This window comes from Eschscholzia californica, unplaced genomic scaffold, assembly GCF_041429995.1.
Source record: "Eschscholzia californica isolate CP2 unplaced genomic scaffold, dmEscCali1.0.p SCAF_6, whole genome shotgun sequence".
NCBI lineage: Eukaryota > Viridiplantae > Streptophyta > Magnoliopsida > Ranunculales > Papaveraceae > Eschscholzia > Eschscholzia californica.
The window spans coordinates 3,235,568-3,263,064 of NW_028238483.1; the positions used below are offsets into that span (position 1 = coordinate 3,235,568).

Here is a 27,497-nt window from a genome sequence, read left to right on the forward strand (position 1 = left end):
CTGACAATAATAACGTTCTCTATAATTCGTGTCTCTTAGTTTTTTGTGTGTAAAGGCAATTGAAATTCCTCCAGAGAGAATACTTAACGTGCCACTTGAATCTGGATTAGTTTTTCTCCATGTTGAGTTGTATGTTTAGTTTATCTCATATTCTTTCTGTACAGATTAAATTTTTTGAACTATACTTATTGTCAATTTAAAAAATGTAAATTTTTGACATTTGAAAAATCGAGAGAATTAATATTTCATTATTTAAACAAGATATCTAGTCAAGCAGACCAATAAAGACCATCGTCAAGCAGACCAATAAAGACCGTCAGTTTTACGTACTCAACGACTACTAATACTAGGGCCGGCTCGCCTCTCCAACAAAATTAGGGGGACGGGAGGGCCCAAAGTGAGAATGTTGTCGAAAAACAAATTCTCCCATTTTGTTCACGTTTCGTGGATTTTTTAAATTGGGCGATGAAATAGCTCCTTATTTTTGACTTCCTCTTTCCTTCTATGGTAAAGCTGGTCTTATTTAAAATCCTACTAGGTTCTACTCTACTTCTGATTATATTTTTAGTCTTCATCTTTTCTTTGGGTTTTTATATATATACTAGGTATAACCCGTGCCTTCGGCACGAATAATATTATTTGGAACATAAAAAGAGATTCTATAAAATATGATAATGGCTAGTTTAAAAGCTTTTATCATCTGAATAGGAGAATGGGAGTAATAAAACCAAACAAAAGTGTCTACGTATTCTTGTGCTTTTACATTTGGAACATAAACTATAAGTGATAGTTTTCTGATCAGAAAATATTTTAATAGAATGAAACAATGTTGTTGGAGAATAGACCTCTAAGTTGGGCTCTAACTCAATTGTTGTGGAACAGACTCACAGAAGTTTCGAATATAAGCCAACTCATTTGTTGTGAGAGTAGTATTTAGCTGGAGCTCCTTTAACACCATAAATGAACCACAAACAACCAACACCATGGCATTTTTAGAAAGAAGATCTTCCGACCAAGATAAGTAAAGCTAAGCCCATAAATTATTAGAGGGATTGTGATTCGCCTTTTTGTCACATACGTGACCTCCTGAGGACTCAAGTCATACAAAGCAATATTTATGGAAAAAGCAACAATAGTTTTCAAAGTGGCAAATGGCAATGTTCATCTAGTGTCCCACTTTGACTTTTTTGTTTCCAGAAGAAAAATTGTCATTTCAGGTTGGTTTAAGCCAATAAACTCATAGCGGAGAGCATGCTAAAAAATGGGCCAAAAAGCAAATGCACAAGTTAAGATAAATATCTATATGAATGAAATACATGAGTTGGATTTCATGTCTGAAAAAGAAAAAAACAATAGGTGTCGCTGAATGACTGAAATCATTGAAGAATTTTGGTCTCTTAAGTCAAGTACCTGATCTGAATTCAAAATGTGGACAGTCTTTTGTAAAATATAAAAATTACCATCACTTTTCATATTACCAGTGTAATGAACTTGAATCAACTATTTTAGCAGGTCTCGTAAGCACAAAGTAGTTCAACTTGCATCTAAAAACAACTATGTTATGACCACGAGGATCTTCATTTTTTAGCTCCTCAATTACCATACCTTAGTGAAGTTCCTTGCGTACTACGATATATTTTTTTACTTCTTTGATGCTTAACTCCATGATTGTTCGATTATTTCTTTCATTCACTGCATCTGCACTGTTATCACAACTTCAATAGGTTCGTGATCCATGTTAGAAATATTAATTGTCAAAAGTTCTTTGAAGGAAGTTGATTATAAACTATTGAGGTTTCTCATAACGCTCGTGTTTTCCTCTGATGATTGTTACCTTCTTTAACTTTAACCTTCTTTTTTATTACAACTACAATGAAGTATGGAACATCAGTAAACCATAAAAATTAGGAGACATTGTCATCATAAATAAGATAAAAAACCATTTGCATCTAAAAAAAACTTTTCCTTCGTATAAGATTCGATATCAGAAATTGCTTGCAATATTATTTAATACAATAGAAAAAACATAAAGAAAGTGTTGATACATTATAATATTTCATATCTTCATGAACAATGACCAGCTCTGCATTGATAACCATAATAAGTTGATGAATATCCATTATAAGTTGATGAATATCCATTACCGCTAACGAGATTAAGAAAGGTTTATTAATGAATGGCACAAAGGCATTCTATTCTTCTCATCATAAAGTAAATTTAAAGATACACCAAAGAAAAAAAAAATACTTGGCGCGTGAGCCATTTCTCGGTGACCAAAGATCCAATTTTAAACACAAAAGTGAACATGGCGATTGCAAGGAAAAAGGCTGGTCCTACCTCCCCCATGACTAAACCAATTGAGAGCTATTGTTGAATTCTTTAGCTTTGTAAGTTTATGCCCATAACTATCTTCCATTGGGGTATAACCATCTAGATATTGTAATCACCCATCTTAGGCTGAGGCTTTCTAACCAAAATAAACTATTTACCTAGCTCCATTAGTCTTCACCATGCAACTCTGTGATTGAATCTTCCACTTCATGTTGCTCTACAACTGTAACAAATCTAAAATCATGAGAATGTCATACATCTGTCCAAAAGCACGAGAGATTGTACTCAAATATATCCAAAGGTAAAGAGTGGAGAAACTAACATTCAATATAAAATATCTAAATTGGTTGAGGATTTTCTTCCAACAACTGGAGCTCATAGTTAGAGATCTGATTAGTTATGAGCTAACTATTCAGCTGTGATGGTTTAGGGACTGTCTTAAAGATTGGATTTGAAGGATCTTCCTCAGGCAATGGTTCTACTCCTGCGGAGTTACGTGCATGCTTTCTGCCCTAGAAAACTAATGACAAAGAAGTCATACAAGAAGCACATACGAATAAGAATTCCTGTGATATAACTGAGAACGTAAAAATTTGTCGTTATAATAACCAACAACGAACATTTAGAACCGAAACATATCTTAGGAAACCACCAAATGAACATATAACATGTATAGTTAGGTACTACGTAGATGGTCATAAATGATATTTTACCTTCTCTTTTGAAGCCAGGCTTGTTGTTGAGCTTGTTGCCTGGAGAGGTTCCGATAGTAGAACTGGAACTGGAGGAATGAAAAAGATTAGTAGACTCGTTTTAAGATATGATCATGAAGGGGGTTAAAACATTCAAGAGAAATAGAATAATAGGCATACGTTGTTCCATTGCCAAATCATCCACACATTCAATCAAAAACTCCACATTTCACTCCATGAATCGTTTTGTTGATAATGGTAGACGACCATAATCACACTGTGTACAAAATTAGACATAATTAAGTGAAACTGAAAAGATGATTGCTACAAAAATCAAAATATTATAGACCAAATAAAAGGCATTATTAAGAGCTAAGTTTGAAACTTTGATCTGCGAAAAAATACAAAAAGAAGCATCAATAAACTTAATAATATGAACATCGCTTCTTACCAGAAATCTCAATTTTGCTAACGAATACAAGAATTTTTGTTAATAAGCAAGCCAATCTGGATCAACTATACCAAAGGTAGTAAGAGTATAAAAGTAAAGATTACCACCAGAGATAAAATCTACCATCAATAATAACGTAGTACACATATTAAAGTAAAGATTTCCACCAAAGATAAAATCTAATAACCCAAAATGGGAATTCAAAGATTCAAATAGCACAAAAAGTATAATCCCCAACCTAGGTCTATTCCTCCTCCATTAGCATCTTAAAACTTCATAAATTAATCAAAGAACAAAAAACAAAGATAGAATCAGCAAAATAAGAACAGATGAAGACCTGAGGGAGAACGAAGGATACATAAAAACTTCATTCCTCCTAAAAACTGTTGAAATCTTCTCCTCTTTGTCTCTCCACGTAGGAAGGTATATCCGGTCATTCGAGAAAAAGGAAGAGTTTGGTAACTGAAATAAAATGGGAGGTCCCAGTCCGCAAACAAATTAAATGGGAGATGAGTAACTGAAGAATTAATGAGGGAGACGTTAGGGTTTCCAGTGAGAGGGAAAGAGATGCAGCCCATGGGAAGAAGATGGGTTTTCCGAAAGTTCATCTCGATCATCGAATTATCCTTCAACGACTTAGATTAAAACAAATTGTGGGGTCTGTTGTGTTTACTCTAATGAGTGGGTGAACTAATTTGTTTTTTTTAAGGGTAGGTAATAGATCCAACTGTGAGGATACTATAAAAAAACAGAACGAACGGTTTGATTTTTCTTTCAACTTGTCCCAGTCAGCACAAAACATTTTTCTTTCAACTTGTCCCTAGGGCACGGGCAGGTTTTTTTTATCATATCACAAATTTTATACCCTTATAAAACGCAAACCTTATTGGCTGCCAGATTACATATTTGAATTTAGCATATCATACCATGCTAGATGTCAAGACTGGATTTACAAAATTACCTCATCATGCTCTGGCAACAACCTCCTCTATTTTTTAGGAAATAGTTTAATATACCGACTACCAAGTGTCATTATTATCTCTTACCCCTGAAACCTTCAATTGATATACCGACTTCCCATAACCTGCATATTCCTCTGAAGTGCATAATTAATTTGAAGTGCGCACTGAAGGACAAAAAGTGCTTCTGAACCTTTCATATTTGGGGACGAAAGAAATATCTACAATATTAAGATCTTGAAATGACTCAACAATGTCAATTTCTATGGAATAAAAAGGAAGACCTCTAAGTCGAATAACTGGGAATGGTAGAGGTTAACTGATTTATGCATAAGAAGCACCATATATGCAACCAAAACCTATTGCTTCCCCACAAAATGGTGGTCAGATCAACTACTCGCTGCATTTTCTAACCGTTTTTATGCTCACTGTGACCATCAACATATTTCCTTCATTTCGGAACACCTACTAAAAAGCCCGAGAAACAAACCCATATGTCAATACACGCTACACAAACCCAAAAATACATCCAAATTCATTACAATCAGAACCACACCCGTAACCCAAGTCAATTCGCGAGGCTTTTTAAATCCACCGGTGAGATACACACGAAATACGTGCAAAATCATCATTAAGACCATCATACTTGCCGACCATCGATGAACTGATCGGATTAACCACCCAAAGTTAGCTTCAGTCATTATATATCGAACCGAGGCACAAGCCTCGGTAACGGTCGGACGATAGTAAAAAAGCCATAACAAACTCCGTACCTACTTGTACTAAAAATACAAGTAAGCGAAATCCCTCCTAGACAATAAAATATGTTGACATGATAGTCACAATTTATTTCTTTTCCTCCTAAATTTACCGTCGACATTTCAACCATAATGTATAATACGACAAAGAAAAAGAAAAACACAAGAAGGTCCTTAACCAATTTATCCACTATCTGTTTTATTTTTTATTTGATTTTTTTGAAATCAGATAACTTCATTTATAGGCGAACGCCAGAAAGGATTACAATGAACTGAAGTTAAAAGAACGATAACAAAGCAAATTGACTAAAACTTGCCGCCAAAACCCCTAAAAGTTAAAAGAACAAATTGACTATTGGTGTGTTTGGAAGGCGGAATCATGAATCCGCAGATTCATGAGTCCTTAGCATTCATGATTCCACGGATTCATGAATCCAAGTAATATTTTTTGGCTTGTTTGGCAACTAAGAATCCTATGATTTATTATTATTTGAGTATTTTTAAACGTGTTTAGAAAAAATATGATTTTTGACAAAAACAATGACTTTGAAAAAAAATAATGATTTTGTAGAAGGAAATAGTTTTTTGTTGATTTTAAGTTTGAAATTAGGTTCATTAATCCAAAATCCTAGCAAATCCTAGGGGGTAGGGTGAGATTTTGGTCCTATACAAATTTTGGAATTAGGAATCCTTAGGATTCAAGAGTCCTAGGATTTTTGGTAGCCAAACAGACCAAGGATTCATGATTCCTACCAAATCCCATTTTTGATAGGAATCCTACTTAGGAATCCTGCAACCAAACACACCATATATGTTTTATGAGTTGTTCCATTTTAGTCTTCTTTCGCCTCAAATTTGGATTCGTTTTTTTAGTCTTCTTTCACCCTCAATTTTGGTTTGTCTTGTCAAATTTTTGTATTTAATAATACAATTTGGGTTTGAGATCATTTTCCTCTTCATCCGTCACTGTAGGAATTGTTGGTATCTTTTATTGTTTCTTGTTTTTCAACCTCAATAACTGATCTATATTCAAACCCTATAAGAAACAAAAGAAGAGATAAATAAAAAATGATCTAGTTAAGAACAAAAAAAAAACTTAATAAAAGATGAGATTTTATCAACTCACCATCGAGAAATAGTAAACGATTTTTTATTGAAGCGTTATTTCATTTCTTAACGACGGATTTCTAGAATTAGATTGAAGTAAACCCCAGTCTTTTACAAACTCCGAATAAAATTAATAAATTGTGGCATCACTCGGACACAATAACGATAAATCATAGCCGAACCCTGCCTGTTTCTTTTCCGTAAGCAACTTCGGCACCAGCTGCTAACAACGCCGAATTGTGCTTGTCCAAATTTATTAGGGTGCACCTTGATTAGATGACCTGTCTCTCCCTCATCGAAACATTTCTTGTAACACCGAATTCTCAAATTAATGTTAGGCACAAGTTTATCCTTACAAAACAAAGAAAGATACCTTAGGAATTTATGAACCTGCATTTCCATAAAAAAAATAGTCAAGCATTAAAACCTACGAAAAAGGAAATTATACTTTCTAGAATCATTATTAATTAATGGAATAGAATTACAACCCTCATTTTTTTTAAGGAAAAAAAAATAGAATTACAACCCTCATTGATAACGTGTCATTGTTGTTTTGGCCTCCCAAACAACGTGCCAAGTCAAAAGATTTTGGCTGGACATAGATAAGTTTCAACATATACCTTGTAAAGGGGTGTCAATATGATTTCCATATCGCTTGAAGGAAACGAAAATGCTTGATCGGTAGACAATGTTTAATGTGCAAACCAACACAAGTACAAAAGAGCTGCATACACAACAAAAAGCTTTGAACTTTACCATTCATATTTGAAACTTAAAAAAATATACTATGCTGACGTGAATTTAAGTTGTGCTTAGGAATTACCAGAAGAAGAATGCTAGGAATAGACCGAATTGAATCAATGAACAAAACTTTTGCAATGAGAGGTAAATGAACAACCATGATTCATACACCTCTATATTTAAGATCTTTGGGGCCAATTCGAAGATGAAGTTATAGTTTGTTCAAATTTTTCTCTACATTCAAAGTCGAACCCATACAGAAAAAAGTGCAAAAATATTAGGTGGAACATGCTGCAAATAAAAGCGTCGAATTTACAGAAATACAAAACAAGTAAAATTAGTCTTTTTATGAACACAAGAATGTCTACAATAGGATAGAAAGTTTCATGTATATAGTACCAGATTGCTGCTTAAACATCCCGACAATGTCTGCCATGATGACATATCCAAGAAAGTGCAACAAAACATCCGGCGAAGAGCCCTGTAACAAAATATGCATTATGAAAAAGAAAACTGATCTATATTGTAGGCATCAATGTATTAAAGCACTAATAAAGAGAGAATAAAGAAAGAAAAACCACATCAATTTAGATGAAAACAAAGTTACCAATATTCAGTAGGTGGGCGTCCAAATGAATGTCTAGCAGTAAATAACAGTTAACTCCATTGCTCTACAAAACATAACCTTCTTCTGATTCAATTCTCACTACAAAACGGAAAACCATATAAAATGAACCGCTTAAATTACAGGGCAGTGTAGCTCATACATTGAGGAAAATAACAATTCTTTCAATAAGATTATTTATAATCAATTAACTGAAAGAGGAAATCCAGATTCATAAAAAAAACTTACACTTGACTCGATTAATTCATTGGAAATGAGAATGCTTCAGCTGTCTTTACCATAGTTGTTGTAGCTTTAGGGTTATATATATAGTATATCAAAACCCTAATCAAGTAATAAACATTCAAATTGAATTAAAAAATATCATCTCATAAACTTGAATGATATACTATATATAATTAAATAAAATTATCTCATATTTACTAAAGAAATCCGAAACATACCTGTCCTCACCTTGATTCCTCTGAACCCTGAAAATAGAAACACTGAGAGAGATAAATAGTGTAAATCAAAATTCTAATTACAGTGACATGAAACTTTAATCATAAAAATGAAGACTTGGTAGAAAAATTCTGGTCAAATCTCACCTTCAAAATGAATCTAACCGTGAATCGATTTGGTAACGGAAACCCCAAATTGAAGCCAGAGAGGTTTTCAGCAAAAACAAAAACATAAAACCCAATTTAGAAAAAATTCTAAACACCGAAAAACTGATCACCAAGAAAAGAAGTAGGTCTTACCAGTTTTCTGGAGTTGTTCAAAGAATGAAGATCTTCGGAATTTCTAACCAGGTAATGAAACGGGGAAGGGAGAGCCTGACAGAAGATGATGAGAATGAGGGGAGTGAAGAAACTTTTAGATAGATTAGTAGAGGTGATTCATTTTGGCGTTTGGTATTAGCGAAGAAGAACCACTTTCTTAGGGAATAATTCAGAATTAGTAACTGATATCTTAAATGTCAAGAATAAATACCAGCATTTAAAGAGGATGACCATGATTTGAGACGTAGATGTATCCAAAGGCTACAAATTGAGATGAAAGTTCAACCACATTTTGTTAAATTAATTAGACGGTCCAGATTCATCATGTTGTTGACATTATCTCATTGAGTGGGTTAACAAATCTTCATTTTTTAAGGGAGGTAATAGATCTAGTGGTTTAGATTTGTAGAAAAATAGGACGAACGACCGGATTTGTCTTTCGGTTTGTCCCAGTCAGCAAAAAACTTTGCGTTTTATATAATAGATATATATATATATATTTAGTTTAAGCGAAGAACAAGTTTTTTTTTGTTGAAAGAGAAGCGAAGAACAAGTTGAGAAGTCAAAATTGAAAGTCTCATCTCTAATTCAAAATAAGTGATAATCGTTTGGTGGGTAAGTCAGCTTCTTCTTCTTCTTCTTCTATTCTGATATTATAATTTATTTGGTAAATTTTAATTTATGTGGTGGGGTTTTAGGATTACTTACTTCTTTGAATGTTAGGTTATTTTTTCTTTGATCAATTCAAGCTTATTCTTTTTGATCTTTTGCAGACCTGTGGGTTGTAAAAGAAGATTTTGATTTAGCAGAAAGAGATTAATTGATGAATTGTGAGAGATTTTGGTGTTTGAACCGTGGCCGTTCTAGGGTGAGTAAATTTCTTTATTCATATGTTTTTTTAGGGTTTGGGCTTCTTTTTTTCTTGTTGAAATCTCTATCTATGTTTTGATTGTTTTTTCCAAATTTTAGTATTGTGTACTTGTGTTGTTTCATTGGTTTTATGTGGATGAGCTTTGGGATCTATATGATTAGTGTTTGTATATCTACAAAAAAAAATCAATTTTGCAAATTAGGGTTTGTAATTTTAGGGATCAAACTTCACTTTGTCTACTTAGGTTCTTGTAATTTAGTTTATGATTCCTTTTCCAATTTGAATTAATAATGCCACAGTATCATTATTTTTTAAATCCTTACTTGCAGTTTAAACCTCATAGGCCTCCAGACTAAGAGGAGGAATACCTTCTCTGTTTCAATAATATTGGTTTTAGTTTGAGAATCTAAATCTTTTTGGGAGATGATTTGTATAAAATTGTGTATGCTTTCGCATATTTAGGATGAAATCCCTTATTATCTTGACTCTTTATTGGATTTCACTGTCATGGGATGCTACATGCTTATATTATTAATGGGTTGATTGTGAATCTATTATTGTCGTTACTTGTTAGTGCATAAAGAGATGAGAAATCGTGGCTTGCTTACAAAGAAGGCAACCAATTGATTCGACACTTACTGGTCTTGAGTCTCTGTTATTTTATTGTTCAATTATAAAAATTATTTTATAGTTCGATTGTGAAACCTAATTTGTCTTATTTGTTCGTCAAGCTTTCCGTGCACTGTTTCATACGACTTATAGGCTTCTGTAGTCACTCACAGATATTTTCAGATGCTTTTCTTCTCTTAACTTTTCTTTCTTCTGTATGTATAGTTGATAAACCACGATGATGATGCTCTGGTTAAAGTGTGAACTGTTCGTTCTTTTTTCGTACTTAGTAGACTTTCAATTAGTATCCTCACACGTAATGACTTGTTCACGTCGTCGGCTAATATATTTTCTTGGTTTTCCTTGGTCTTAAACTTCTTTGTTCTTGCGTGTGTGTAGTCCGTAGAAGTAAGTTCTTCATGTGGAACTGGGAAAGGTAGAAGCAATCAGAAGAAAATCCAGTATGGTTTCAACCTTGTAAAAGGAAAAGCTTGTCATCCTATGGAGGATTTTCATGTTGCAAAGTTCATGCATACCAGGGGCCACGAACTTGGTCTTTTTGCCATATATGATGGTCATATGGGACATGTCGTACCTGCTTACCTACAAAACAATTTATTTCAGAATATCCTAAAAGAGGTTGGTTGTTTATTTGGATTCAGAGGATTACCGTAACACTTGAACTATGTCAAACAAACTTGGCCGAAACAATTTGGTCTTTTTTGCTCTTTAGGGCATACTCACGTGATGGCTCAAAAACACTTTATACTTTTCTTTTAACACCCAATGTTATACAGTTATGTCCCAATATGTGAAACATATATAACTCACGTTTTAAAGTAGATTTAGGACATGGGATGTTAGTAAAAGAAGCTTTATTGAAAAGCCGGTTCTAAGAATGGAAAAGAAGGTAGTAAAAAGATATTTCTAGGTTCTAGCTGTTAAAAACGAGGGCTTAATTTTCAACTCATTACAGGAGGCATTCTGGACGGATCCAAACAGTTCTATTTCGAAGGCATATGTAAAGACTGACAAAGAAATTCTTTCTCATAAGTCTGGTTTAGGAGATGGCGGGTCAACTGCTGTTACCGCTGTACTTATAGATGGTAAAAAGCTATTAGTTGCCAATGTGGGAGATTCACGAGCAGTTCTTTCCAAAGGTTGGAAGGCTATACAAATGAGTATCGATCATGAAGCACTCACTGAACGACATATCATTGAGAGAAAGGGAGGATTTGTCTCCAATATACCAGGTTAGCTACTTCGCTCGATGCAATTTTTTTTTCCAGTATTTCCTATTTTTGTTCAAGTACATTTAGTTATACTCCGAAGATTTATCTTCTATTCATTTTTCTCCTTGTGTGAAAACTACCGTCTCTTGAAAGCATAACAAACAACAGGTCGTGTTCAACATAGTTTATGCATATATACATAAATGATAAATCACATATGAATGCCATCTCAAGTCCTTTCTTATTAGGATGTTTCATAGTTAGGCATGACATGACTCATTAGATCTCTTCTAGAATAGGCTTGTCTTACACATTCGTTAGGTTAAAATATTAGGGTTACCACATGTAACATGGATACTCATTTTTTAGTATTTTTGCCTGTGTTTGAATACTGAAGTAGGACACTCTGTTACTCGGGTTGGAGACCTGTATGCTATTGTCGGATACTTGCAGCTGCTTCGGTAGGTATAACTCCAGATTTTGTGTGTACTTCATGTGCTTTTATGCACAAAGTCGTGTTAGGACCGTAAGACGCCTCTTTGCAACGTCTTTAATATAACAATGGTTGCTTTAAATGTAAAAAAGAAATTGACTGTGTTCTTAGACACGAAAATGTTGGTCTTGACTGTCATATCCCCGTAGTAACCTTTTTCTACATATCCTACACGTACGACAGTACGAGTGTCTGATATTGATACATGTGCCACTATTTGTGTTAAGGAAATGATAGAGTGACTTAGAAATTGGTACTTAGAGGATGACATGTTTCCACATTTGGAAACAAAAACGGTCCCCACCGTAGTCAAACTTTCAAAAAACCTCGTCTTTTAGTGAATTCCACGTCATTATGTCTTCCTCTAAGTCATCATCCAAGTCACTCTAGCATCTCCCTTTGTGTTATTCGGTGCAGAAATTTGGGTCTTTATCATCAAGCTTAGGGCAATGATCATAGAGTTGTTCTTTATTGTTCTAGGGCCTAGGCACTATAATTGGGGCTACTGGTCGAGTGTCAGGTCTTACTGAAAGGCCACTTTTACACTGTACACTCCTTGCAACTGTATTAGGTTTTCTATTTGAGCCATAAGGCTGCTTAGTCCTATATATAGAATCTCTTATATTTTATGGATCGAAGAACTAGAGTCCCGAGGCTTTCTACTTCTTACTTTTAAAGTCATGTATGTTAAGTTCTAGTCCAAAATTTCTTCTAAAGTTCATCTAACTTGATCGCCAATTCAAGAAAAAGTAGTATAACTGAGTCATTCCAGAGCCATCCCTTGCTGCAAACATAAGCTAGAGATATGGTCAACCGAAACATTAGTGGTCTTAAAGGTTTTGCCGCTAGTCGTCGGTTCTATCGATTTTTAAAATGAATAACATCATCTTAGATACTTTATATATAAGTTGCAGATATCGTTATAGGTTTTGCCGCTAGTCGTGGGTTCATCGTTATGTCTTATGAATAGTTAAGCTGATATCAATTTTATTTTATCAGGAGATGTCCCCAGAGTGAATGGTCAGTTAGCAGTTTCTCGTGCTTTCGGGGATAAGAACCTTAAAGCACACTTAAGTTCAGATCCTCACATACAAGTTGCAGATATCGATTCAAATACTGATCTTCTCATTCTCGCTAGTGATGGTCTATGGAAGGTAATTCATCTTTTCTTCCACGATGCTTATTGTCGTAATATTTCGTTGTTTTGTTATAGTCAGATCCTGGCATACAAGAATTGACAGATGTTTAGGTTGAGGTCAGTCAAATCCAATTGACGATGCTTATCCATGTAATATTCCATAAGTTATGTAAGGCCAGATCCTGACGTAGACGTATACAGATGCTTCTACAGAAGTTTAGGGTGGGCCCAGATATGGCTAGGGCCTACATCCAATATGCATCATAACTCCTACATGACTCGGATCATGATTAACATCTCTTACCCATGTACTACGCTCATAACTTTCTTGAGTTCAAATCCTGACAAACACGTTTACGGAAACTTATACTGAGGTTTAGGGTGGGACCAGATCATGCTCCCGGGCTAGAATTTGTTTACCCACGGGGATGACATCCAATTTGCATCGTAACACCTTGTACAATCCACGTCATGTTCAATTTTCTTTTTCAGGTCATGAATAATCAAGAAGCAATAGATCTTGTGAAAAATACCAAAGACCCACAGACTGCTGCTAAACAACTAACAGCTGAAGCATTAAGAAGGGATAGTAAAGATGATATATCTTGCATCGTTATTCGTTTTAGGAAGTGAAGCAGTAAATCTCTCCATTTTCAGGTTCGCTAATGGAATATACATATTAGATTTTGGTTTTCTTCGATTAATAAATGCACAGAGTTCCTGTTATAGGTAGAGGTATATGTCACCTGATGAGTGAGTAGAAGTATGAAATTTTCTCCACAAAACAGGATATATCTGCATTTTTCTTCTCTGTAAAAATTTCAGCTACCATTAATAGTGTGGATTGATATACTTCTTTTAGGATATTTAGTTTCATATTCTTTTATTTGTTTTTCATGTTATAATTTTGGGTTGCCTTTTGACGTTTCCTTGGTACTTCATTTTATAGTAATACTAGTTTATAGTTTGTCGGTGTGATATATTATCTTGCATAGGTGTTAAGGTGTGTGTTTATTGTTTTTCTACGCTGGTTTCGCGGAATTGTATAAGCTGTTGCATAACCATCTATGATCATTGATGTTCCAAGTAAAACACCTAGCTGCTATATTTTTTTTTTTGTTGAGATACAAAAGGAACTAAACAAAAACCAAAAGGACCTAACTAAAACAATTATACAATGTCTCTGGAAGGTCAGATATAGAAAGCCACAACCAGGTTCCCACGTTCATACGACTCCATTTAGCTAAATGATCTGCTTTATAGTTTCCTTCTCTGATAATGTGGATATAGATAACTTTGATGAAATTACCTTCCAGCTGATGCACTTTGTCGATAAGCTTGTCTGTCTGCCAGTAGATATCTGAATGCTCTTTGTTTAGTTTCTGAACTATATTACGGTTATCACTTTCAATATGAAGATAAGCAATTTTCATTTTCGTAGACCACTGGAGAGCTTTGATTATAGCCCAACATTCGCATTCTTCTGCATTTTGGCCGCGAAAATTACAAGCTGCTGCCGCTAGAAAATTTGCTTGGTCATCATGCATTATACATCCAATACCTGCTAATTCCTTCGCAGCCATTAAAGAGGCGTCCACATTAATCTTAACAAAAGGAGGTCTCAGTGGTGACCATAAGATAATCCTTTCTTCCTGTTGTGTTGTGCTTTGATGGTTTAGAAGATTAGTAGTACATTTGATTTGATCAATGATCATCATCGGAAGAACATTAGTACTTGAAAAGCATTTATCACATCTGGCTTTCCAAATCTGGCAGAGAATACTCGCAAAAAGGCTACTTATCTGTTCATCTATATCTTTCCATGAAGTAATCCAGTCAAGCAGATTAGGTATATTAATTGAAATGACATTAAAATGTAGCCATATCATAGCGGCCAAGTCATAATGTAAAAGGACATGTATCATTGTTTCTTGTTCCTGACAAAATTCACATGTATATTTGTGACCAATATACTGACCAATTCTATCTCTTACCGGTAAGCTGTTCGTACAACATTTCTATAGGAATAGTTTGATTTTTGGCTGAATAGGCATATGCCAAATGAAAGTCCATTCCTTCAGCTCATAAGGATAGTGCTCAGTACGTAAATAATAGTAAATGGATTTGATAGTGAAGTTACCTGATTTGGTTAATGACCATCTGGCTATATCGTCCATCTGTCCCTGTAAATTAATACTCAAGATAGTATTGCATATATCACTGTTAAAGCATTGAGTTAATATATTTATATCCCATTGATTATTGCTAATAAGTTGAGAAACCATAGTGAGGGTGCTGTTAGTAGTATTGCTTAAGGGTGGAGGATGATTATGGATCCAGTAGTCATGCCAAATACTAATGTTCGTACCTTTATTAACATCCCAAAAGGTTAATTTGGACACTTTATCAACATGTTTGGATATGGATTTCCAGAGCCACGAATAGGGGTGGCAATTTGGTCCGAACCGGCGGTTTTTTTCCCAAACCCGCCCCTAATGGAACGGGTTTTACCGACTCGTTTATTAAACGGTTCGGGTTTGGTATGAAGTTAAAAAAAATAATCAGGTTCGGGGGGGGGGGGGGGGGGGGGGGGTTTGGTATTAGATAGTAAACTCCGCCCCGAACCGATTAGTACGATATATATATTAAATATATATTTTATTTAAGGTTATGTTTCAAAAAATTTAATCTTATATTATCAATTTAACTATGTTATGTTTTGTATTATTTAAGTAGTTGTAGTGTTTATGATTGATATACTCAAAGTCTTATAAAATTTTGTTAACGATTGTTATGTTACTTCAAACTAAAATAACTTTTGTGAAACAAAACACAAAATATTTTGCTTGAACCCGACCCGACTCATGTTATATTAAACGGGGCGGGTCGGGGCGGGGCGGTAACGGTTTAACAATTTTTAATTGGGACGGATATGGTAATTGAATATCCACCCCGATTAATTATTGAGACGGTAATGGTAAAACCCTTTTGCTAACGGGACGGAGTTGGGAAGGGGATGAACCGTCCCAAACCCGTCCCGTTGACATCCCTAGCCACGAATGGTGATTCTTCGCCTCTTTAGGTTTTTGATCTTTGGTGAAATATTTAGATTTAAGAATAGAAGCCCATGGGGAGCCAGGATCTTTAATGAGTCGCCAGACAAGCTTACTAAAAAAAGCTTGATTATCTAAAATAGGGAAACGAAATTCAAGTCCGCCTAATTTTTTTGGAAGACAGATAGCCGACCAGTTAATCGTATGAATAGAATTGGTTTTTCCCCACCAGAAAGCTCTTTGAAGAACTTCAATGCGATTGCTTATACCTTTAGGGATGGCAAAGCATTGCATTTGGTATCGGGGAACAGCCGCTGTTATTGTATTAATAACAATAGAGCGGCCAGCTTGAGAAAGGAGAGAGGCTTGCCATTTGGAGAGTTTATTCTGGATTTGAGTAGTGAGGGAAGAAAACACTTTCTGTTTATTGGCTCCTATGAAAAGATGAGTGCCGCGATATTTGTCTAGATTAGAGGATTGATGAACCTTAAGATTACGAATAATCATACGTTTGAATTTCGGATGAGTGTTTTTCGAAAAGAAGATAGTAGATTTGTCGAATATTAATCATCTGTCCCGACGCCGAACAGAAGGTATCAAGAATGTGCTGAAGCGAAGAGATATTGTCCAGGGCATTCTGGCAAAAAATGATGCAATCATCAGCAAAGAGAAGGTGTTTGATATTAATACTGGTTCTGGGGATAGGAAACCCTCGAAAAGGCGTAGCTACCCTGTTAGTTTCAAGAAGACGACTGAGGCCTTCCATGGCAAGAGTAAACAAGAAGGGAGAGAGAGGATCACCTTGCCTAATCCCTCTACTGACATTAAAGGTAGGGCCAGGACGGCCATTAATAAGAATTGCCTTGGTCGATGTAGAAATACAAGTGTGAATGAGACTAATCCACTGAGTAGCAAACCCCATCCGACGCATAATAGCCTCTAAAAAATTTCATTCGATACGATCGAAAGCTTTAGACATATCAAGTTTAAGAGCAAAGAAACTTTTCGATCCTTTAGTGAGCTTAAATGAGTGTACCACCTCTTGACTGATAATGATATTGTCCGTAATCTGTCTCCCTGGAACATATGCTGCTTGAAAAGGCAAAATGATCTCTGGAAGAACCAATTTGAGACGATTGGCAAGAATCTTGGTGATGATTTTATAGGTGGTATTCATAAGACTAATGGGTCGATAGTTAGAAGTAGTCTGAGGGGATTTGGTTTTGGGGATAAGGCAAATTTGAGTATGATTAACCTGCTCAGGAAGGTGATGGGCCTAGAAAGTTTCCTAAATAGGTCACCACCCGCAAGTATACGGGCGTCAAGTAGTAATATCCCGGTAAGACCGGGGTCGATCCTCAGAGACTAAGTGAAACCTATTCTAAGACTTGGAAGTAAGACGGTTTTGAAAATGGTTTTGGTTTTGGTGATAAAATAATAAAGAACAAATTAATAAAACAAATTATGATACAATGAACTTAAATGGGGGAGAGGACCTAGGATTTTAGAAATTCACCACATAAAATCACCTTTAGAAACAAATACTTAAAATGGTTAATTTTCTTCTTCTTTTTTATAACTCAGAATTTCGGATAATGAACTATCCTAATTCCGGGAGATGTTTTCGTTAAAACCGAATAAAACATAACAATGTAATCATTTTATTTTAAATAAATAAATCTCTAAACTACTATTTATCAATTAATAAGTATGAACCGTCAAATGATTTAACATAAGCACGACGCATCAAATCGAAAAGTATAAATAGTGAAAAGAAAATCTATTTATCAAACTAAAACGAATTAAACTATGAAGCATTAATCAAGAGTTAATCAATAAAAATTATATCTCTAAAAGATCAAAAATGGGTTTCATCGTAAAACCCTAGATTAGATAAATTAGCTACTCATCACTAAAGAGATCATAATCATGGTGGGAGAGATAAAAATTAATAACATTAAAGAAAGAAAAAGATTCGGAGAAGAAAACACCTTTTTTCGCTTTTTTTTTCCTTCTGCGCATCCAAACAGAACCTTAGGGAAAATTATTTTCTCGTCTTCCCGGAAACGATTTCCAGGTGAGAAAATAATTTTCCTTCCCTGGTTTTTCTTCTCCTTCTCTGTTTTCTCTTTATTTCTCTTTCCAAATTTTTCTCTTTCTCTCTCTAATGAATACAGAAACTCTCTCTAATAATTATAACCGAGTGATGATAAAGAAAGAAGAAGAAGAAGATGATAATGGATTTATAAATTCAAACTTTCTCTCTCTACAGTATCTCTCTCTCTCTCTCAACTCGTTCTATCTAACTCTCTCTTTCTCACTAAGAGAAGAGTTATAAGAAAAAGAAGAAGAAAAGAAACAGAACTTAAGATATAATCTTTTTCACACTCTCTCTAGCTCTCGGCTATACTTCAATGGTGGAGAGATGATTCTCCTCTTTCTCTCTCTCTCTCTCTCTCTCTGATTTTTCTATAGGTCGAGCTCGAGAGGATCAATCCCCAAAACCCAGATGATTCAATCAGTTCCTCCTGTTATTTCTTATAGCCGAGACCCTATACCTCTCTCCATCTCTTTCCTTCTTTATCTCGGTTTTCTTTCCCTCTTAACCTTTCTTTCCGTTCTCGGCTCTCTTTCCATATCTTTCATTCTCTCTTCTAAATAAAATCACTTTCCTTTTTCTGCATCTCTTTCTATTTCTGTTTCAGTCGGTCGGAATCTTGGTGAAGTCTCGGTTTTAAGAAGTTTAGACAGCTCTCGGTTATAATAAAAGGAAGAAGAAGATGATGACGTCAGCTGACGTCATCGAGTCAGTTTGGGCTGTCCGGGTCACGCGTATATCTTGGTGTACCTCTGGATGTGACAGAAAGTAGCCCGCGCATTCCCTGGTCCATTCGATTTCTTGCCGGATGCATGCCACGTGTCCCTCTTGACTTTTAGTATACCAAATTTGACCCGAACTTTGACTTGCTCTAATTTATTCATCCGGACTCCGATTTGACTTCCGTTTTCGCCTACGGGTTCGTCTTGGACTCTACTTTCCATCCGAGCACTAATACTGATCATGAAATCAGAATCATAAAATGACCAAAATACCCCCAGTCTGCATTTCTCCGACTTTTATCCGTTTTGCACACATAACTCTGAAAAAGGTACCTGAGTAGAAAAAGAAACAAATCATCAGAGTAACCGCTCGAACTGGACTAACTAACCCGAGTTAAGAGATTCAGATGGGACATTTTCATGTCTCATTAGAAGGTGGTTGTGATGAAAAAAATCAGAAACTAACTTGATGACATCTGCTTTCACAGTATCCCAGTTAGTTTGATAAAAAAAGTGGGGGAAAGCCATCTGGACCCGGGGCAGAGTCAGATTTAAGGGACATGACGGATTTGTGAATCTCAATATCAGTAGGAGCGTTGGTAAGGACGAAATTATGGTTGTCAGTAATTTGCTCGACAAAAAGATCCAGCAACTCACTAGAGATGCTAGAACCAATAGTAGTGGAAATAGTTCTCAGATTGGCAGAGAAGATGTTAGCAATATCCGAGGCCTCATGAGCCCAAGAACCATTGTTGTCCTTAATAGACGTAATACGGTTCTTCCTATTGCGATAAATTGCTTTAGCATGGAAAAACTTTGTGTTTTGATCACCTAAATGGATATTATCATTCCTGGATTTTTCTTTCCAGAGACTCTCCAGCTGATTATAAGCTTCCTCTAATTTATTATTCAACTCATGATAAGCCTCAAAGTTGTCAGTATTCTGGAGAGCCTCACTCAGATTACGAATCTGGTAGTCAAGGTAACCAAACACTTGTTTATTCCACCTAGCTAGATTAATCGCTAAATGGTTCAGTTTCGGCTGGATAGGATAGGGATTGGAGGGCCAGTGATCCCGAATAAAGTTACCGCATTCCGGATGAGACATCCATGTCCGAATAAATTTGAAAGGTCTCTTACCCAGGTTAGAAGTAGCAGTAGTGGTCAGTAAGATTGGAATATGATCAGAACCAACCCCAGACAGATGAGTGACAAGAGATGAGGGAAAATCCATGAGCCAGTTGTGATTCGTAAGAGCCCGGTCCAATCTCTCTTTAATGAGGGTGCCCTTAAACTACTTATTAGTCCAGGTAAAGGTGTTGCTTCTGAAACCCGCGTCTCTAAGGCCTAAATTGTTAATTACTTGGTTAATTTTAGTGACATGGTTAGGGAGCTCCTCTCTACCTCCTTCCTTTTCCGAAGGATGTAGAATGGTATTCAAGTCACCTATGACTACCCATGGGACCGAGGTCTCAATCTTCTGATTACTAAGTGTGTCCCAAGGGGCCATTAGGTTTTTACTATATGGGCTTCCGTAGAAGCCCGTGAAGGCAAAACTATGTCCATTACTATTGTGGGTGCAGATAGTGTGAATAACATGATCATCCGCATAAATAGTCTTAACATCATATTCATTGGTCCAATATAAAGCAAGTCCACCAGCTTTATTCTTAGGCTCAACCACAACTTGATTGTAATTAGCATGCAATCTGAGTATTTTATTGAGTTGATTTTTGGTGCTTTTAGTCTCGGAGAGGAAAATAAATTCGGGTTTATGGGATTTAATCAGACTATAAAGGTGTTTGCGATTCAAGAATTGCCCACACCCTCTGATGTTCCATGCCAGAATAGAGAGGTCAGGTCTCGGGTGGTCCATGAATAGGTCTAAAGGCACCACAAGATGAACAGTAAAACCTAATAAGAGAAGAGAGAGGAGAGCTAGAAAGGAAATACAAAGAAAAGAAACAAACCTAAAGATTCACAGAAGAACTAAACATAAAATACCAACCAGTAATAAGATAAACTAAAGAAAAGACCTGATTACACTGTAGCGAGCTAAACCACCAAGCAAAAGAACAAACTTACAACCACTAGCTGGTACAAGTTGCCAAAGGACCAAAAAGGATTCTCCCTAACTAGTGTCTTATACCACACAGTTAGTAGAATCTCCAACTTAGCCTTTGATCAATACTAGATCAAAGGCCGAGAGCTTTGGCTACTGGTACCAGAGAGAAGCAGCAAAAAGAGGCAATCGAAGCCCACAAGAACAAGACCTGTCACTAAATAAACAAACAGACAAGAAGAGAGAAACAAAAACCAGAAACACACACAACCACAAAACACAAAAGGGCTAAGTAGACTGAACTGGTTGGGTTACACCTTCCCCTTCTTCCCTTTGCACTAATATATCCAAACTGCAAGACAAGAGCATCAACTCCTCGAGGAGTGTTTGAGTTTCCTGATTATCTGAAAACAAAGAGTGAATCTGATTATCATCCTCTGAGAACTTAGAAGAGTTGATCGAATGGTGACTGGATTGATCACGGTTCCTTTTACCTGAAGGGTTGAAGATAAGATGGGGTGGGGTGGGATGGTGAACAGGGGATGGTGGAGGGGCTAGAAGAAGAGGTTCTACTGGTTCAGGGGAAATGATAATGGTATCATCCATGGTATCATCCATGGGGTGTGAATCAGATTGTTCATCATCCCCCGAAAAGTAGTATTGAAGAGGGGTGGGACACCTATTCAAAGGATGTTCAATAATCCTACAATGTTGGCAAATAGCCCCTGGGAATTTCTTATAACTAATCTTGAATTCTGTAACTGTATCATGAAAGATGGGATTAATCACTACCAGCAAAGGTGAACGAACATCATACAAGAAATGAATCCTAATAACAGGGTTGTTGACGAAACCAAGATTACAAGGGCGAATCTGAATGATCTTACTCATACTCTCAAAGATGGCATCGAGGTCTTCCTTGTTCTGAATCGCCTGAGGGCTCTTATAAAGAGTGCACCACATCGGTTCATAGAATAGATCATCTGAGCTTTCTGTAAGTGGGAACTCTACCTGCTTGAGGACCAATAACATACCCCTAAGGACCCAAGGCCTCCCGAAGTTGAGAGCGTTGAGGACGAACAGACTCTTGGGCTTAATCAAGAATGTGTTAATAGGACCTTGAGTTAAAGCATAATCACAGTCACGGAAGAAACGAGATTGAGGGTAAAGTAAGCTCTTAATAAAATTGAGGGAAGCTTCGTATGGGTTGCACCACCTTGCCACAAACCCTTGAGAGATAGGTTGAAGCTCGGGTTTAGTGGAAGGTTTGGCAAAACGGATGGATAGTCTTCCACGAGAAGTCAGTGTGGATTGAGAGGCCATTGGAACAACAAGATTGTGAGGTAAAGTGATCTGGGTTAGCAGAGAGGTTTGTTTGGGGTATAAATGGAGGTGGTTTGAAGAGAAAGGAGATGAAGAGAAAGACAAACCAAGCAAGACGATAATCAGGAAACTCCAATTTATCATGATGGATTTGCATGCAAAGGGATTGGGGGGAGGTCACCACCTGAGAAGCCTACTCTCGAGCTCCGGTGACGACTGACCACATTCTAGTGAGAGAAGAGAGGAAAAAAAGACAAAGACTCCTAATAACCGAGAGACTTAGAGACGAAGAAAGACCGGCGGGAAAGAGAAACAGAGAGAAGAAAGAGAAAGAGAGAGGAGGAGAGAGTAAATATGTGTTACCTTGGTGGAGTGGCTCTGGGATTTGATGGTTGAGTGTCCAACGCGCCTTCAGCTACCTCTCCGACTTAAATGCGAGATGAAGTGTGCCCAATCCTCGTTTCTTCTCTCCTCGGGAAAGATTAAAAGGTGGACTCTCTTATGGATCTGCACTATTTCCTCTCTATTCTCTCAATCGCGATGTTAAATGCCTATGAGGGTTAGAGCAATGATTCCACTAGGGAATCGAAAATGCAATGATGAACTTTTGTCTGATCTATAGAGGATTATGTTTCCCGAGAGAAGAATATTCACTCCATAGGTAATTAATTGTCGTATAGTGCTTAAAGAGGGTTGAATACAGTGAGAGCGCCGCCCTTCGAGTTGAAGGAAGAAGATGAAAAGGAGAAAGAAGAAAACCCCAAGTGACGTCACTCGGGAAACTCTCTCTCCTCAAAAAATCTCCACAAATCAGATTATTAATCCACCCAGCTGCTATATTGGTAAAATTATAACACAAAATGAGTGAGAGGCCCAAAAAAGTGGGGATAGATAAGGTTAAACCCCACGTCAGTTCGTAATTGCGTTTTAGGTCCAAAATGTCAGAAAAATTTGTCAGTTCCCTCTCCATCGATTTATTCCTTCCTCTTTTACCCTTATCCAGTTGTTCTGCAAACTTATCCTCACCTTCCTTATCTTGAGCATTAGATAAGGAGAATATCTTTCAAATTTGATTTCTGGTTTTAAATTTTGGGGAAGTCTCTCAAATTAGATTTCCTTCCAAAAATCCTCTCTCTCTACAACCAAAATTAATGGCGCCATTTTTTTTCAAAATTTTAGCCTGAATTTTTTGGGTTGTAAATTTCCTTCCTGCACTTTTGTTTTCAACTCTTTCTTACTCTATTTATAGATGAAAGGATCGTCATTTTTTTAATCAACTTTTCTTACTCTTTCTTACTCTTCTTCATCTCTTTCAATCTTTAAAAACATCAAAGTTTTCTGTTCTTTCTCTCTCTAAAAGTTTTATGTTTTTATATCTTCTTCATCTATTTCAATCGATTATATTATTGTTTTCTCTATCTTTTTTTAAAGTTTTATGTTCAGAAATTTTTCGAGTTTCCTGAGAATTTTTCGATGACCGTTTCGTGAATTTCGAAAAAAAGAAAGGGTATTTCGGAAATTCCACTCCCAGGCTGACTTGTTGGACGTGCCCCTCATTCTTTATGTGCAGTGGGCCTGATACATATTGTTAGGCTGGTTTTGGGCGTTTTGCCCAATCCCTCAAATTATAATAGTACCATTTTAACTGGGTTTTTTTCGGAGATGGTAGATCAGAGCTAAGAAGATTTATTATTTTTTTCAAGATGGTGGCTGAAAAATTATAGAGGGTTTTTGAGCTTACCCCCTTAAAACTAATTGGAAATTAAGTTTACCTCCTTCAGCAATTGGTAATCGAACTTACCCCCTTGAATTTAGTTTTTTTGTCAAAACTACAAAGGACATGTTTGACATGTGATAATAATCATAAATTAAATAATATATAAACAAAATCTTACTAATCATACTTTCGACCAAATCAAACAATAAAGTAAGATGGAATCTCTACTAGGAATCATATTGAAGAACAATTGCTCTGCTAATCACAATTATTTCACGTACTACAAACACAACCTTTGTGTTTTTGTCAATACCAATAAGTGTAAGGGGGTAAGCTCAACTACCCATCATTGAGGATGGTAAACTCAATTACTAATTAGCAATGAGGGGGTATGCTCAAAAAACCCAAATTATAATAGTAAAGAACACGTTATGACAGTTATACTACATGTATCATTTGGATCAGTGTATCCTTACATAAAATTCCGATGAATAATCTTTTCTTTTTCACTCCTCTTTAGTTTTAGGTTTTAGATTGTTAGAACCTCTGTTGTAACCAGATGAAGGTGTTTGTACCATTTTTCGATTGTAACAGATTTTTAATTATAATATTTTTACCTAACATTATGTGTATTTTATTAAACATAACGCATATTATTTCACATAACAGTAGGGGTCTTATTCAAACTAAAGTTCTGTTTTTATCGAACAGAACTTTAGTTTGAATAAGACCTGGATTTTATGAAACATTATATATACTTTACCACATTTTTCAGTGTTGTTTTTCATAAATGATACGTAATGTTGACTATTTGCAACAATTTTCATATATTAGCATATAATTATCGTTTTTACATTTACAAAACAAAACATGTTTTCCAATTATAGAGAATTGTTCATAGATTATACATTATTTATGAATAAGAAAACATTATTTCTAGTGAGCATATCATAATTTATCTACCTGAACACATTTAAGATAAATACTAAACAAATTATTAATCTATTATTGTTACACTGCTATATCTTCACAACTATCAAAGTCATTCAACAGCCAAATCCGACATGCTAGGGTACTTCCAATTGCTACTATGTTGGATGCAATTCTTATGCATATAATGGAGACGATGAACTTCACTTGCGAGTTAAATCAAGAAATACCTACTTCAACAAATTTATTTCTTGTTCACTTTCTTCCTCAACAACTCTATCACTTACCTGTATCAAATAAATAAAATTAGTGAATATATTATGTGTAAGATGTAAAATATCTAATAAATAACATATTATTTATATATTGTTTTAAACAAAAACATTACCATAATGTATTTTGTGTCAAACAATATACATTATTTACAATGGACTATATATTTAGGTGAAAATTTTAAATCAATATGTGTTATTTCTAATAAAAATCATGTACTGATCCCATCAATATATACATTTTGTGGTTCAAGACTAGCCAGATCTTTTTCCATTCCATCATTCTCCTACACATACATAAACAAATTAACTTGTTTTACGTTATTCAAAATTTTATATAAATTACCATTATTTCAGTATTAAATACATTGTATGAAAATCAACAACCCATTTTTTTCTTTATAAACTTTCATTCTTACAAACTAAACTTTCATTCTCACTAATTTGTAGAGTTTCGGTCGATCGATTTTTCGAAGATAGAGAAAGAGTGATTTTGTTTCTGGTTTTTGAAAGTTAGAGAGAGTGTAAAAAAGATTCAGAGCAGAGAAAGAGATATTCATCGTCATTAGGTTTTTTTGAAGAGAGAGAAAGAGATATTCTGTTTTCAAATCTGAAAGTAAGATAGAAAAAGTAATATATTCGTTGCCTAATTTAAATCCAAAATCACGGTAATTTGTTGTTCTAAACTTTCTCTTCCGGCTGGCCTTAAAAAATGGGCGGGAAATGTTTTGGGATCTTGACGGAATTAGTTTTATCTAAAAGAGGGTATTAGGGTCCAAAATGGAAAGGACTCAAACCCCTTTTTCTAGGAAGATTGAACCCTAATCCCTTTTTGAACTTTATTTTTGGCTTAAAATCTATGGACCCTTGGGAATATTCAATGGTCATATATATATAGCCCGCTGCTTTCGGGAATAAAGAAAAGTCTATGCAGAATAAAAAATTTCTACAAAATTGATCAACTGAGATTGACTTTTTTACTTCTATTTGTTGTTATAAGATTTTCTATTGTGGGAGTTAAAATAATTAAATTTTAAGAAGACCCTATAAAAGAATTTAAAAGGAGCTTTTATAAACTTAAGGTATGTTTGATACCTGTGAAAATCAAGTTAAAAAATCGATTTCATAGGAAAGCGATTTTTTGTTGTTTAATTCAACCAAATGAGTTGGAAAATCGAGTTTCGTAAAAAAAAAAAGTTGGAACTTGGAAAAATTTCCCATCTAAAACATGGGAAAGTCACTTTCTCACCCTCAATGTCGCGTTCTCTCTCCTCCCGTCACAGACTTTCTCTAGACTCTCTCAAATCCATCTCTTTCTAACAAGAAGAATCCTTCTCTTTCTAACAAGAAGAATCCATCTTCACTAGATAATTTCTTCATCTTATTATTCAGTACGTGGAAAGAAATCATCAAAGTAGTAACTCCAAAGATGGGGTATGAGTGAAACCAGAACAATAAAAGTGGAAGGAGGAAGATGGGTTACTTTACAATTATTTGGGAAGAAATCATCAAAGTAGTAACTTCAACAACTCTTTTCATCTCCTTCTTATTGAATATTATGATGATTTTGTTGGTTCATACATGAATTAATGAATTAATCACCCTTCATTTACGAGAATCAATGCAATATGTTTGCAATCAAGGAAACATGGTCCAAATCTGATGAAGATGATATGAAGAAGAGATATGATATGAAGAAGAAAATATGAGATTTTGCCATTTTCGCTATATAATAGGGATTTGTTAAGTCTGGATTTGTCATTCTCCGAGTTATTAACAATATAAAAGCATCTCCAATGGGACACTCAAACTCTAACACTTAAAGTGCCACTTAGGATTTTTAGAGATTTTGTTAAAAAATCTTCTCTAATGGGATACTCTATTTGACCCTTCATGATGATGTGGAAGCATTTATTATAGAGACACGCTCTAAAACTAGAGTATCTCCTTGAGAACCTCTATGTGTCACTTAAAGTTTAAACCAATGGAAACCCTTGCTTTTAACTACTTTTTCCTATTTAATTTAAGAATGGCATCTGTATTAAGTATATAGGTTTTGGAGATCTCTATTAGAAACCAAAAAAGTTTAAAGTGTCTCTATATTGACATGTAGGAAAGATAATCTTCATTTGACACTTGATAACTAGATTTTAGATTTTTTGTTAGAGTGTCCCATTGAAGATACTCTAAAATCTTCATTGCTACCTCAAATACGAATTTCCTTCTTTTGGTGTTCTTCCTCATCATGATATTGATGTCATTTTCCACCAATCAATCACCAAACAACAAAAAATTCACCTCTTTCTCCTTCATATTCATCTCCTCAAGACCTCAACCCTTAACCTTCCTACAATGCTTTCTCTCTCTCTATATGGATAACTCCATTCTCTTCTTATTTGTGTAATAGAAGGTGAAATTTTAATTTCTGAAAGCACTCACCATGAATTTCTAAAGGCACTCCATTTTCTTACCAACTTTACTAAACACCTTAAACTCAATTGATCACATGTGAAAATTTTGGGTTTCTTTCCTATCAGAAAAAATGGTTTTCA

The 27,497-nt window shown here is 35.3% G+C and overlaps 3 protein-coding genes and 2 long non-coding RNA genes across 11 annotated transcripts; 1 reads left to right on the forward strand and 4 right to left on the reverse strand.

Moving 5' to 3' along the window:
• The first annotated feature begins 344 nt into the window (after positions 1–344).
• Positions 345–14,765, forward strand: LOC147530841 (Protein phosphatase 2C family protein). Of its 5 annotated transcripts, none has more exons than XM_086648689.1 (8): positions 400–605; positions 8,930–9,040; positions 9,199–9,293; positions 10,305–10,544; positions 10,882–11,158; positions 12,630–12,784; positions 13,261–13,425; positions 14,210–14,765. In XM_086648689.1, the coding sequence occupies exons 3-7, from the start codon at positions 9,249–9,251 to the stop codon at positions 13,399–13,401; spliced, it is 858 nt and encodes a 285-aa protein (XP_086504815.1). In that variant the 5' UTR covers positions 400–605; positions 8,930–9,040; positions 9,199–9,248; the 3' UTR covers positions 13,402–13,425; positions 14,210–14,765. The 5 variants fall into 5 exon arrangements, with proteins under 5 accessions (XP_086504813.1, XP_086504815.1, XP_086504814.1 ...); XM_086648691.1 differs by having other exon boundaries at positions 406–605; positions 8,930–9,036; XM_086648687.1 differs by lacking the exon at positions 14,210–14,765 and having other exon boundaries at positions 345–605; positions 13,261–13,654.
• On the reverse strand, positions 2,022–4,136 carry LOC147530842 (uncharacterized). Of its 2 annotated transcripts, none has more exons than XR_015228427.1 (5): positions 3,812–4,136; positions 3,204–3,300; positions 3,045–3,112; positions 2,654–2,851; positions 2,022–2,554 (listed from the first exon to the last, which is right to left on the reverse strand). It is a non-coding gene; the product is annotated as an uncharacterized LOC147530842 (long non-coding RNA). The 2 variants fall into 2 exon arrangements; XR_015228428.1 differs by having other exon boundaries at positions 2,022–2,565; positions 3,812–4,083.
• LOC147530843 (uncharacterized) lies at positions 6,446–7,975 on the reverse strand. 2 transcript variants are annotated; one of them, XR_015228466.1, is made up of 6 exons: positions 7,893–7,975; positions 7,647–7,745; positions 7,439–7,520; positions 7,122–7,273; positions 6,919–7,022; positions 6,446–6,688 (listed from the first exon to the last, which is right to left on the reverse strand). It is a non-coding gene; the product is annotated as an uncharacterized LOC147530843 (long non-coding RNA). The 2 variants fall into 2 exon arrangements; XR_015228467.1 differs by having other exon boundaries at positions 7,122–7,330.
• Positions 13,926–14,693, reverse strand: LOC147530844 (uncharacterized). The gene has a single exon (XM_086647229.1). The coding sequence runs from the start codon at positions 14,691–14,693 to the stop codon at positions 13,926–13,928; it is 768 nt and encodes a 255-aa protein (XP_086503355.1).
• A 4,372-nt stretch (positions 14,766–19,137) lies between the features above and the next one.
• On the reverse strand, positions 19,138–19,875 carry LOC147530845 (uncharacterized). Its single transcript, XM_086647230.1, has one exon. It carries the CDS (start codon positions 19,873–19,875, stop codon positions 19,138–19,140), a length of 738 nt encoding a protein of 245 aa, XP_086503356.1.
• Between the last annotated feature and the right edge of the window lie 7,622 nt (positions 19,876–27,497).

Excerpts from the sequence above, each read along its gene's own strand:
- LOC147530841 (XM_086648687.1), top strand. The coding sequence starts at position 9,249 with ATGAATTGTGAGAGATTTTGGTGTTTGAACCGTGGCCGTTCTAGG. Across the intron at positions 9,294-10,304 it reads TGAACCGTGGCCGTTCTAGG|TCCGTAGAAGTAAGTTCTTC; the intron begins GTGAGTAAATTT and ends GCGTGTGTGTAG. Across the intron at positions 12,785-13,260 it reads CTAGTGATGGTCTATGGAAG|GTCATGAATAATCAAGAAGC; the intron begins GTAATTCATCTT and ends TTTCTTTTTCAG.
- LOC147530845 (XM_086647230.1), bottom strand. The coding sequence starts at position 19,875 with ATGGATTTTCCCTCATCTCTTGTCACTCATCTGTCTGGGGTTGGTTCT.
- LOC147530844 (XM_086647229.1), bottom strand. The coding sequence starts at position 14,693 with ATGATACATGTCCTTTTACATTATGACTTGGCCGCTATGATATGGCTA.